At 36.0% G+C, this 12,109-nt stretch overlaps 1 protein-coding gene across 1 annotated transcript in view; it reads left to right on the top strand.

Annotated features, from left to right (window-relative positions):
* cntnap2b (contactin associated protein 2b) overlaps positions 1–11,987 on the top strand; it is a 45,566-nt gene extending 33,579 nt beyond the window's left edge. Inside the window, exons 17-25 of the mRNA XM_067362154.1 lie at positions 54–224; positions 643–861; positions 1,499–1,735; positions 1,915–2,142; positions 3,742–3,875; positions 3,979–4,072; positions 5,619–5,849; positions 7,387–7,461; positions 10,660–11,987. Of these exons, the coding sequence (XP_067218255.1) occupies positions 54–224; positions 643–861; positions 1,499–1,735; positions 1,915–2,142; positions 3,742–3,875; positions 3,979–4,072; positions 5,619–5,849; positions 7,387–7,461; positions 10,660–10,859 (1,589 nt within the window). The 3' untranslated portion in view covers positions 10,860–11,987. The remainder of the gene's footprint in view (positions 1–53; positions 225–642; positions 862–1,498; positions 1,736–1,914; positions 2,143–3,741; positions 3,876–3,978; positions 4,073–5,618; positions 5,850–7,386; positions 7,462–10,659) is intronic.
* The last annotated feature ends 122 nt before the right edge of the window (positions 11,988–12,109 follow it).

Raw genomic sequence — 12,109 nt, 5'->3', positions numbered from 1 at the left:
TAAGTTTTACCAAAACAAATGTCTACTGAGTTGTCAGTGTGTTTCTTTTATAGGTCACTACTGGAACGCAGCGTCCTTCAACACACCTGCATCTTATCTTCATTTTCCCACCTTCCAAGCCGAGACCAGCGCAGACGTTTCCTTCTATTTTAAGACTTCAGCCTCACATGGTGTCTTTCTGGAAAACCTGGGCAATCCAGATTTCATTCGCTTAGAACTCAAATGTAAGCTTACATTTAGACTACCAGATATTTTTTGCACCTCATCTTGAGGTAAATCACTATTATCTTCCCTCCAGAGAAAAGATATTATACTTTTATAGTATGTATTAATATTTTGAATTAGCTTTTATTTTTATATTTTCATTTTCCATTTTAATATTGGTTTAAGTTTTAGTAATTTTTTTTGAGCTTTTGTCATTTTTATCATTTTTATTAATTGATTTTTTTTTTTTTTTTTTAGTGATTTTAGTACTTCAACTTAAATGTATTTCAGTTAGCTGCCAACACAACATTTCTAACAATAAACTGTGGTTTTAAGATTGTTCTTCATCTAAAATTCATATTTTATTTTATTACAATTACCAAAAAACATTTTTAATAGCTTTAGTTTAGTTAACGAAAACAACTCTGCTTTCCACAGCTGCTACAGTGGTGTCATTCTCATTTGATGTGGGCAACGGGCCTGTTGAGTTAATGGTGAGCTCATCTACACCCCTCAATGATGACCAGTGGCACAAGGTGGAGGCGGAACGGAATATTAAGGAGGCTGTTTTGCGATTGGACAAGCTGCATAGGGAGGTGCGGTCAGCCCCGCATCAAGGCCACACCCGCCTGCAGCTCTTCAGTCAGCTGTTTGTAGGTAAGATCTCAATAAATTAGGCTTCCAAGATTAATTTCACACACAGCCTATCGATTTCATCAGTTGTAAAACATTTCTGTATTTGCATGTGTCTTTTATGTATGTTGTTATTGTTTGATGAGCTCACGAGGAAACATTCCAGACAACCAGGTTGCTATGACAATCAATCAATCAATCAATCAATCAAAAACAATTTTCTATTAGAACATTATAAAAATTACGGAGCCCCGCACAAAAAAACGTACAAAACATGGTGTACAAAAAATTAATCTTAAAGTTATGTGGGCAAATAGAAATAAAGATTTAGAAACTGATACTCAAACTAATGCCAAATACGAAAAAATGAAGAGAAAAAACAATAATATTAAAAAATATTTTAATAATAATAATACGTTTGTCTCCAGGTAATAAGATAATTAATTATTATAAATAAATTAAGAAAATAATAATAATATTTAAAAATAATAATAATAATAATGAAAGTAAATTTGGTTCCATAATATCTCATAATAACAATTTAAAAATGTCTTGTAGTTATTGGTTATTTTAATTGAAATTATCAAATCTTTATACATTTTTTAATTAAAAAAGTTGTTTTATTATTAAGGCCAATATCTTGTTATGTGTTACTCTTTAGGAGCCTCAGGGGGGCAGAGAGGATTTCTGGGTTGCATTCGTTCCCTGAAGGTCAACGGGGTGACACTTGACCTTGAGGGCAGGGCAAAGGTCACACCAGGGGTGAAGCCTGGATGCTCGGGTCATTGCAGCAGCTATGGAATGCATTGCCAAAATGGAGGGAAATGTATTGAGAAATACAACGGATACTCGTGCGACTGCAGTATGACCGCCTTCGATGGGCCTTTCTGCAATGATGGTATGGGCATATTTTAGTAAATAGTCAATTCAGTTTTGTTTTGACTGTAACATAATGAGTGACAAAAATATTTAAATCCACAAATCTCTGTGTACTGACATCAAAGCTAACAGACATGGACTACAAGCCGATTTGAATCAGTTTTGCTTTGTTCTTATTGTCATCTGCTTCCATTCTAGATGTTGGTGGGTACTTTGAGAGTGGGACCCTGGTGCGGTACGACCTCATGTCAGAGAGCAGCTCTTCTCCTGCAGTTAAAGAAGGTGACTCTGGATTCCTAAGCTCAGTGGGTAATCTGACCCGTGAGGAACTGAGCTTTAGTTTCAGCACTTCCCACACGCCCGCCGTTCTCATTTACATTAGCTCCAAGACGCAGGACTACCTGGCTGTGGTGCTGCGGCAAAATGGTGAGACTGTTTGCTTGTTTAGAGCTCAGATTTAATGCTTAAAGGGTTAGAAAATGAAAAAATGAAATTGATCCCATAATTTACTTGCCCTCAAGCCATCCTAGGTGTATAGGACTTTTTTCAGCCAAACACAATCAGACTTTTATTAAAAATATCCTGGCTCCTCCAAGCTTTATAATGGGAGTGAATGGTACGCTATATTTTGAAGCCCAAAAACCCAGGATTTTTTATATTTTATTTAATTTTTAGTTATTGTTTATTTCAAGTAAAGAAGATTTTTTAATGATTTTTAGTTTTAGTTAAAGGGTTAGTTCACCCAAAAATGAAAATTCTGTCATACTGTTATGATCACCATCTGTTCCTGTCAGTTCCCGGACTACATTACCCATAATCCTCTCTGCCAATCACCTGCACTCTGCCATCAATCACTATCACTAATCACCACACCCAGCTGCAGTACATTAACAGGACTATAAAGGACTCATACACACACCACCTCACCGCGAAGTCTTGATTCCTTGTGACAATTCTGAGCGTTTCCTTGTATCTGGTCTGCCTGTGATTGATCTTGTCTGTTACCCGTTCTTGACCCGTTGCTGCCTGTCCTGACTCTTGCCTGTTATACTGTTCTGTGAATGATATCCGCCTGCCTCGATCTACTGCCTGTGCCCTGACTACGACTCTGTCTGTTCCTTACTGTTCCTGTTTTGACCCTGCCTGTATGACCACTCTACTTTATTAAAATGCTGCATTTGGATCTCTGCCTCAGTCCCGCATCGTTACACATACTTACCCTCATGCCGTTCCACACCCGTAAGACCTTCGCTAATCTTCAGAACACAAATTAAGATATTTTAGTTGAAATCCGATGGCTCTGTGAGGCCTCCATATAGGGATCAATGACACTTCCTCTTTCAAGATCCATAAAGGTACTAAAAACATATTTAAATCGGTTCATGTGAGTACAGTGGTCAATATTAATATTATAAAGCCACAAGAATATTTTTGGAGTGCCAAAAAAACTAAATAACGACTTATTTAGTGATGGCCGATTTCAAAACACTGCTTCAGGATGCATTGGAGCACAATGAATCAGTGTGTCGAATCTGCTGTTCGGAGCGCCAAAGTCACGTGATTTCAGCCGTTGGTAGTTTGACACGCGATCTGAATCATGATTCGATACACTGATTCATTTGTGCTCCGATGCTTCATGAAGCAGTGTTTTGAAATCGGCCATCACTAAATAAGTCATTATTTTGTTATATTTGGCGCTCCAAAAATATTCTCGTCGCTTTATAATATTAATATTGAACCACTGTACTCACATGAACTGATTTAAATATGTTTTAGTACCTTTATGGATCTTGATAGAGGAAATGTCATTGCTCCCTATGGAGGCCTCACAGAGATATATGATTTCAACTAAAATATCTTAATTTGTGTTCTGAAGATGAACAAAGGTCTTACGGGTGTGGAACGGCATGAGGGTGAGTAATAAATGACAGAATTTTCATTTTTGGGTGAACTAACTCTTTAATGATAATAACCCAACTTAGAAGCACTTGACATTGATGAAACATTGATTGTGTTTTCCCTCAGGTACTCTACAGATCCGCTATAACCTGGGGGGATTGAGGGAGCCGTTCACCATCAGCCTGAATCATCGTAACATGGCGAACGGTCAGCCCCATAACATCAACATCACCCGACAGGACAGACTCATTCAGCTGCAGGTACTGTATCGTCTCAGTGGAGCCAATCGACAAAGATGGTTTACAGTTCAGATGAATGACTGTTAAAATTCACTGGATTTATGAGTCTTAATATGTGTTGAAGGTGGATCATTATCCCACAGTAGGCTACACTCTTCCTGAAGCCTCAGATGCTGAATTTAACCTCGTGAAGACAATATTCCTAGGAAAAGTTTTTGGTAAGCATTATTTAAATTGAGTTATTTGTTGTTTTAAGTGTGCATTTGGAATGTATGCATGTGTGCCTGTAACTCACAAATCAGTGCAATGCCAAGGTCATAGCTTTGTTTCCCAGGAAATGCATGAACTGATAAAATGTATACCTTGAATCCAATGTTAGTCACTTTGGATAAAAGTGTCTTCCAAATGCATAAATGTAACATGTACGTTAAGTCAGTAAGATTTTTAAAAATATTTGTTTTTTTAATAAATGAATAACAAAACAAGGCGTCTGTGAATGAGAGTATGAAGCAAAGACTGATGGGAATTTGTCCTTTTCCACTTCACAGACAATGAGCGGAAGGAGAATTTTAGAATGACACAACACTATATTCAACAACAACATCTCATTCCCCGTGCTATACATGCCATTTCTACATCACAGCACATGCGCAGTACTTTCTAGTTTCGGTTTTAAATCCGATCAAGTGTTTACATGTCCTCTCGATCGGATTAGAAAAGGTTTAAAACACCCTTTACAATCCGAATGAAATTTTAATTCATTCCAATTGATGTGGGTACATGTGATATTTTAAGTCCAACTGTGCTAGTAGTCCGATTACAGTCGGATTATTAGGGTCCATGTGAAGGACAACTCTGCAGCTCAAACTAATTCAACAAAGATTTTGATTTTCTGGGAAGCAAAGTCTTCAACGCTGGTCCATAAAATGAAAGTATAACATAATTAAATATATATACTCTAGAAATGGCATTTCAAAGAGACCTACCTATTTTTCAGTCTATATTGAGAAATTAATTAATTTATTCATTTAGGATTTAGTATATTTGATTAGGAATAAAATTTGATTTCAAATGAACACAGCTGAACTCTTGTCACAAAACAATGTCATAACCCACAGAGTCTATGAATGCATGTCTCAGTTTTCTGTTTTTCCGTTCATTTGATCATCATGTGAAGCTCCAGGTTTCACTCCTGATCTCAATCCAGTCTCCAGGTTTCCCTTCAGACATTTCTAGCAGAAATGAGCTGTAACTCTGAGCTGCATTACACAGAGAGAGAGAGAGAGAGAGAGAGAGCAGCTGAAAGTGTGATGGGTTGATATCTACAGATAGCTCTTGGACAGATAGCTATTTGTCACATTCACGTTAAACAGAAGGAAATCTACAATTTTCTAGTCAAGATTTCACATAGGTAGATTGAGAAAGAGACGAACAGAAAGGAGAAATCAGGCATTTAGCTTAGAGTTGCAAGACCTGCTATAGGCTGGGAAGATATACGCAGTTCCGCATCTGTGATCGCAGACAGGTACCATGCTGATAAAATGCGTTATATTCAAAATCTTAGCATATGTTTTTTTCATTTATCTGCATTGTAATAACATTGTGTTTACTTACTAAGACTTCAGGTGGGATGTTTTTTTTTCTTTCTATAGCTGGATGTTTGGTTGTGATGTGTAGTAATAGTGGAAGAAAAGCTGAGGATAATAAAGGACAGAACAGCTTTTTTCTCTTCACATATATAAAAATGCTGCTGTTTTCTTTCAGAAACGGGTCAGATTGATCCGGTGTTGATAGAGCGATATAACACCCCAGGATTCGTGGGCTGTCTCTCCAGAGTGCAGTTCAACCGCATCGCCCCGCTGAAGGCCGCCCTGAGGACCGTACTGCCCTCCACAGCCTCCATACAGGGAGTCCTGGTGGAGTCCAACTGCGGGGCGTCTCCACTCACAGTGCCGCCCATGTCTGCAGCCTTTGACCCCTGGCACCCAGATTCAGGTAACCGAATGATGATGAAAAACAACTCTTTATTGGTGGTATTTTGCTCTTACATCTTTTTAACATTACAATGAAATATTGTACTGGCAGGGGAGTTATTGTGGAAAAAGTTCCACATCATGTTTTACTCTTGAGCAGGAAAAGAATATCTATAGAATTTCTCTGTTATAAAGAGATCTTTCCTGGTTGCCTGGAAGAAATATATAATGACATGGGTATTACAGCGGTATTATCATTAGCTCAGTATAAAAACAATAAAGATAATGGAAAGTGTCCTCTATAATATGTGTGTTTCCCTGAGGATGTGTGTGGATTACTTTATTTTAGTCTTTAGTGGTATTTTTCATTCATCTTGAGTTCATAATTCTGATATTTTTGTATAATCGGTGTTACATCCCAAATGCATTCCTTTTTATAACATTTGTTTATTATTTTCTTTGTTTATTATAGTTAATGTAGTTTTTAGTTATAATTGCATTATTTTTATTATTAGTACCCCTATGCTGTAAAAAAGAATTGTTGGTTTAACTTAAAAAAAAGTAAGTTATCTGGTTGCCTTAAAATTTTGAGTTCATTGAAATTAAAAATTTGAGTTAATATAATGAAGGCGATTGGTTTAATCAACAGAAACTCGAAATATTATGTTATCTGAACTACATTAATTATTGAAGTTGAGTTGACAAAAGAAAAGAATTTGTGATAACAAATCATGAAAATATTTGTTTTTACAGTGTAGTTAAAATTTTAGAAATAATAAAATAAATTATTATAATAAATACATTATAGTAAATTATTAGTATTATTACATTGAAATAATAAATATATACTTAAACTGTAAACAATTTAAATTAATCAGTTTATAACTTTAATTTTAATATTAATAATGTAATATTAATAATTTTATCAGGTGATATAATATAATATTAAAATAATAAATTGTGTAAATATTAGTAAAATATTAGAAATTAATTATTTCAATAAAATCTAATAACATATTTTTAATTCTCATTTTGTTTTAATTATGCAAATATTTTGTATTCAATTGGCACTATTTTACTTGATTTATTTAGCATTTTATACCTCAGTACACCGCTAATCCTCAAATCCATGGCAATATGAATTCACAAGTTTTGTAAAGACAGAACTAAACTAAGATTGCAAATGGTGATGTATTTGCAATCTTGTATTTTTAAAGTAATAATTAGTTTTAGATAGAGCATTATTTTTTGGTGTTTGTACTCTTACAGCCATGACATTGAGTAGCTTGAGCTTTCATGGATATTTGTGGAATATGTAGTTTGGAGCCTGTGGAGACGGCAGATGAAAAGAGCAGACGGTTCGTCTCAGATCCGCTCCCCTGCCAACACCAGCCCCCTGACTCCTCCTGAGTGTGTGCAAAGATTCACTCATCTGCCCACCAGATTAACACACTGGCCTTCTGTACTTCATGTATGCCAAGAAATAATTTGAAAGGGATTGTAAACGTTTAGAGTCAGAAAACTGCTCTTTTCACAAAAGTTTTTCTCTTTCTTTCAAGCCGGTGCCCAGTTCCCATTCAACGAGGAACAGGTCAGCCGTGAAGGTGTCAACAGAGACTCTGCAATAATTGGAGGTGATATATACTGTTGTAGTGTAATACTCTCACACACTTTTAATATGCTTACATTAAGTATGCACAACAATACAGGGCACTTGCAATGTGTATTCCAATTTCACAATGTTTGCAAAATTGAAAGTTCTCTTAATGTTCACATAACCAAGAACTGGACATTGAGAAGGTTCAGTGAACATTCAGAAATAATGTTTTGGTAACTTAAAGGGATAGTTCACCCAAAAATGAAAATTGAAAATTCTATCATTAACTATACCTAAATACCCTAATGTCGTTCCAAACCCATAAGCCTTTCGTTCATCTTCAGAACACAAATGAAGATCTTTTTTATTGAAATCTGAGAGCTTCTGTCCGTCAGTTAACAGCCTATGCAACTACCACTTTCAAGATCCAGAAATGTAGTAAAGAAGTACTCCATGTGACTACAGTGGTTTAACCTTGATTTTATGAAGTGACACAAGTGTTTTCTTTGCACAAAAAACATAATTTACCACTTTATTTACCACTTCTTACACATCTCCAACGCACATTCACAAGAGGACCATGACGCATGTGTGTTGTGTTAATGCGAGAGCAGGGGCCCGTTTCAATAAGGAGGTTCAACCAACTCTGAGTTAAAACTTGAACTCTGAGTTGACTTACCCTGAAATGGGAAACTTTGAGTTTTCTGTTTCAGAACAGTTGAATCGAGTTAGTTCAGTCGACTCTGACTCTGAGTTAAGCGCATGCACCATGACTATGAAAAGCCATCATCAATGCAGCTCCGATATTACGATTCACCATGGCAACAGTATGTGACGTCCGGATACTTGAGTCAATGCAAGTTTTAATTCTTATCACATATTTATAATATCAAAGGTGAAAACTGCAGAACGGTAAGTTATTGAACTAATATTCATTTTCATGGTTTCCCACATGCAAAAAAAAATAATAATTTAACAAGATGCAATAATAAAAGTGTAAATTATTTCATTATTATTAAACACTCGTTAGGCAATTTACTTCCACTTTTAGAACATTTTCTTCATTTTTATTGAAAATAAATGCCTTTCTGATGTGATATGTGATGGTAAAATGGAGAATAGCGAGCTCGGCAGAAGGCGGATTCGAACCCAATCAATCGCATCACAAATAAATTCTCTGAATCGAACACACTGCCTACACCACTGCAACCACAGGAACGTGTACCAATTTTAACCTGGTCTGACGTTAGTGGGCGGAACTACTATAAATTTGTACTTAGTAATAGACACTCCGAATAATCTTGTTTTCCGTTTGCATTAAGATTATTTTTATTACCAAACTGGCAGATATTGATCTTTTTACTTATGTAAAATGTACTTAATTTAGACCCCCCCCCAGGAAACAAGACTAAATATCTTATATAATTTTCGTATATGCAAAATCCATCTTGATTTAAGAATTTTTAGATATTTGTACTTGAAATAGGACAAAAATACTCCGTACGAAAAGCATTTTTGCAGAATGCTCAAATTAATGAACTATTTTAACATCAATTGCACTTTAAAAAGGGGGAGGAGACCGAAACAAACTCTGGGTTTACCGAAGAAAACCTGCTCCTGACCAGGTTAGGTTCACAGAGTAAGTTACCATGGTAACTGGCTCTGAGTAAGAGTTACCTCCCTTTTAGAAACGGGCTTGACTTAACCTGCTTTCTTGGGTTTGACATGCCTCCCATTCTGAAACGGAAAACCCAGAGTTTTCCTCATTTCAGGGTTAACATACTCATAACCTCCTTTCTGAAATGGGCCTCAGGTGTTGGAGATTAATATTTGTAAATAAAGTGATACATTTTTTTTTTCTTTTGCAAACAAAGCACTTGTTTTGCTTCATAAAATTGATGTCTTAATGTGTGTTCCGAAGATGAACAAAAGTCTTACGGATTTGTAACCACATGAGGTTGAGTAATTAATGACCGATTTTTCATTTTTGGGTGAACTAACCATTTAATGGGAACATTCTTAGAACATATTTTTATTAGCTGGATACTTGCTGAGTCTGTAAAACATTTTTTTGGTCTGTCTAGTAATTCTAATCTCATGAGACAACAATTTTTATCAGGACAAACTTTGAAAGGCTTATTTTGTAATATGGACCAGTACATTCAAAAAAATCTTTTATAGAAAAGTATAAACAGAATTGCTTGGTGTTTATTTATTTATTTTTGGATATTATAAAATGTTTGTATTTATTGTATTGTATTGTATTGCTAGCCTGTGAAGATGATGGCAATAAATTTAAATACAACTAACCATCCAACCAATGTGTATTATCCAATGTGACTGTATTTGCATACATGTGTAGATTATATTTCTTAGACATCTTATCATTGGTGTAAAATATTTCTAAATATATTTTAATGACGATTTATTAAAGAATTAGTTCACTTTCAAATGAAAATGACCCCAAGCTTTACTCACCCTCAAGCCATCCGAGGTGTATATGACTTCCTTCTTTCTGATGAACACAATCTGAGATATATTAATAAACATCCTGACGCATCCGAGCTTTATAATGGCAGTGAACAGGACCAACGAGTATACGCTGAAGAAAGTGCATCCATCCACATCCGTCCATCATAAACATATTCCACACGGCTCCGGGGGGTTAATAAAGGCCTTCTGAAGCAAATTGATGTGTTTGTTGTAAGAAAAATATCCATATTTAACAAGTTATAAAGTAAATATCTAGCTTCCACCAGACCGCCTTCCGTATTCAAGTGTAAAACTCTTGCAGTTTAAAACGCTTAGGTTATGTCCTATGACTTCCGTATTCATATTACGAAACAAGCAAGTTAAATACATATGTTTTTTCGTAAATTGAATACAGAAGGTGGTCTGGTGGAAGCTAGATATTTTACTTTATAACTTGGATATTCTTCTTACACAAATGCATCGCTTCTCTTCAGAAGGCCTTTATTAACCCCCCGGAGCCACGTGAAAGACATTTATGATGGATTGATTTGGATGGAAGCACTTTCTTCAGCTCATACTCGTGACCCCAGGCCATTATAAAGCTCAGATGCGTCAGGATATTTATTAATCGAACTCCGATTGCGTTCATCAGAAAGAAGAAAGACATATACACCTAGGATGGCTTGAGATAATTTTCATTTGAAAGAGAACTAATCCTTTTATCATAACAATCATGAGTTTAATAGCATTCTCTCTCACGTAGGCATCATCGCAGTGGTGATTTTCTCCATCCTCTGCACACTGGTGTTTCTGGTGCGTCACATGTTCCGTCACAAGGGCTCCTACCACACAAACGAGGCCAAGGGGGCGGAGTCTGCCGACTGCGCCGATGCAGCAATCATCGTGAATGACCCCGCCTTCACAGAGACAATCGACGAGAGCAAAAAGGAGTGGTTTATTTAGCCATGCCCCTTGGGAGGGGCTTCATTCTCTGACATGGATACCCTGAGGGATACGTAAAGGGCAAGAGGTTTTTTGAGTAGCCGATGTGAAATGGACACTTGGCAGGTCCTGTTCTGTGCACTGACTGGCATGTCTGTTCTGTAATTATTTTGTATGTAAGCGAGTACAGCACAAGGACTTCTGTAAGATCATATTCATCTCATACACACATGACAGGAATATTCAATGGACGATGGTAAAAAAAAAACAAACAAAAAAACCTGATGCATTTTTATCATTGCAATACTGGTCTGTTAACAAATGCATTTGATGTGTGTTCAGCAAACATGAATGCACCAAATACTCCAATAGCACAACGGAATGTGTACAGAATGCACAATTATGTTTCCGATTATGACATTTGATTGTATTTAACATTTTGTTGTCAGCATCTTCAGGACAATAATATATTGTAGCATGGTAATCAGCCAATTGCATTTCTGAATCATTCACCAATGTTAATGCAGCACTTTTGTATCTCATGGTAAATGTTCTTTACAGTTATCAGAATTCAGTGTTATTTATCTGTTTCTCCATAAGTGCTTGTTCAACCTCTCTGGAAAACATGATAGGCAGTTTGGAGGGTTTTTATAAGGAGAATGCTCTTTAAAATACGAAAACTCTAGATAGAGATTTTAGTTGAGATGTGTTCAGTAGTACAAGATCATGAACGGTCCATTTGCTCCAATCTCTTTTAATGTGCCTCAAAGGTTCAAGATTTCTTCTGGCCAAGCATGGATTTTGTGATAGATTTGATGGCCCTTACATGTTAATATAGAAGAAAGATTACTTTTGTGTGTGTGTGTGTGTGTGTGTTTTCGCAGTTTAATGCACTGCTTATTTGAAATCAGCCGCAGCAGCACAAATTTATGTACAAACCATTTTTACTATTGTCTTGATTGTGCTTGGTTAAGTCATTTTTATTTCTTAACTATGTCTGAATTACGCAAAGGAGCATTTCTGTATTTCTGGCAGTTTATTAACATGGTCTCATAAGAGTTTGCCCTCTCTGCTCATGAGAATCCACTAACAAAAGTATTATTCAAACATCAGATAGATTACAAAACCTGGTTTATAATAAAGCACTACAATAAAGTTGCTTTCTGTATGTTTTGAGTTGTTTCGGTAATTAAGGGATTCATTCAAATTTCCTGATAATTTACTCACCCCCATGTCATCCTAGATGTTTATGTCTTTCTTTCTGCAAATTA

The sequence above is a fragment of the Chanodichthys erythropterus genome, chromosome 16, assembly GCF_024489055.1.
Source record: "Chanodichthys erythropterus isolate Z2021 chromosome 16, ASM2448905v1, whole genome shotgun sequence".
In the NCBI taxonomy this organism is placed as follows: Eukaryota; Metazoa; Chordata; class Actinopteri; order Cypriniformes; family Xenocyprididae; genus Chanodichthys; species Chanodichthys erythropterus.
Note: the sequence above shows the minus strand (reverse complement) of the source record. Positions and strands in the feature narration are given on the sequence as shown.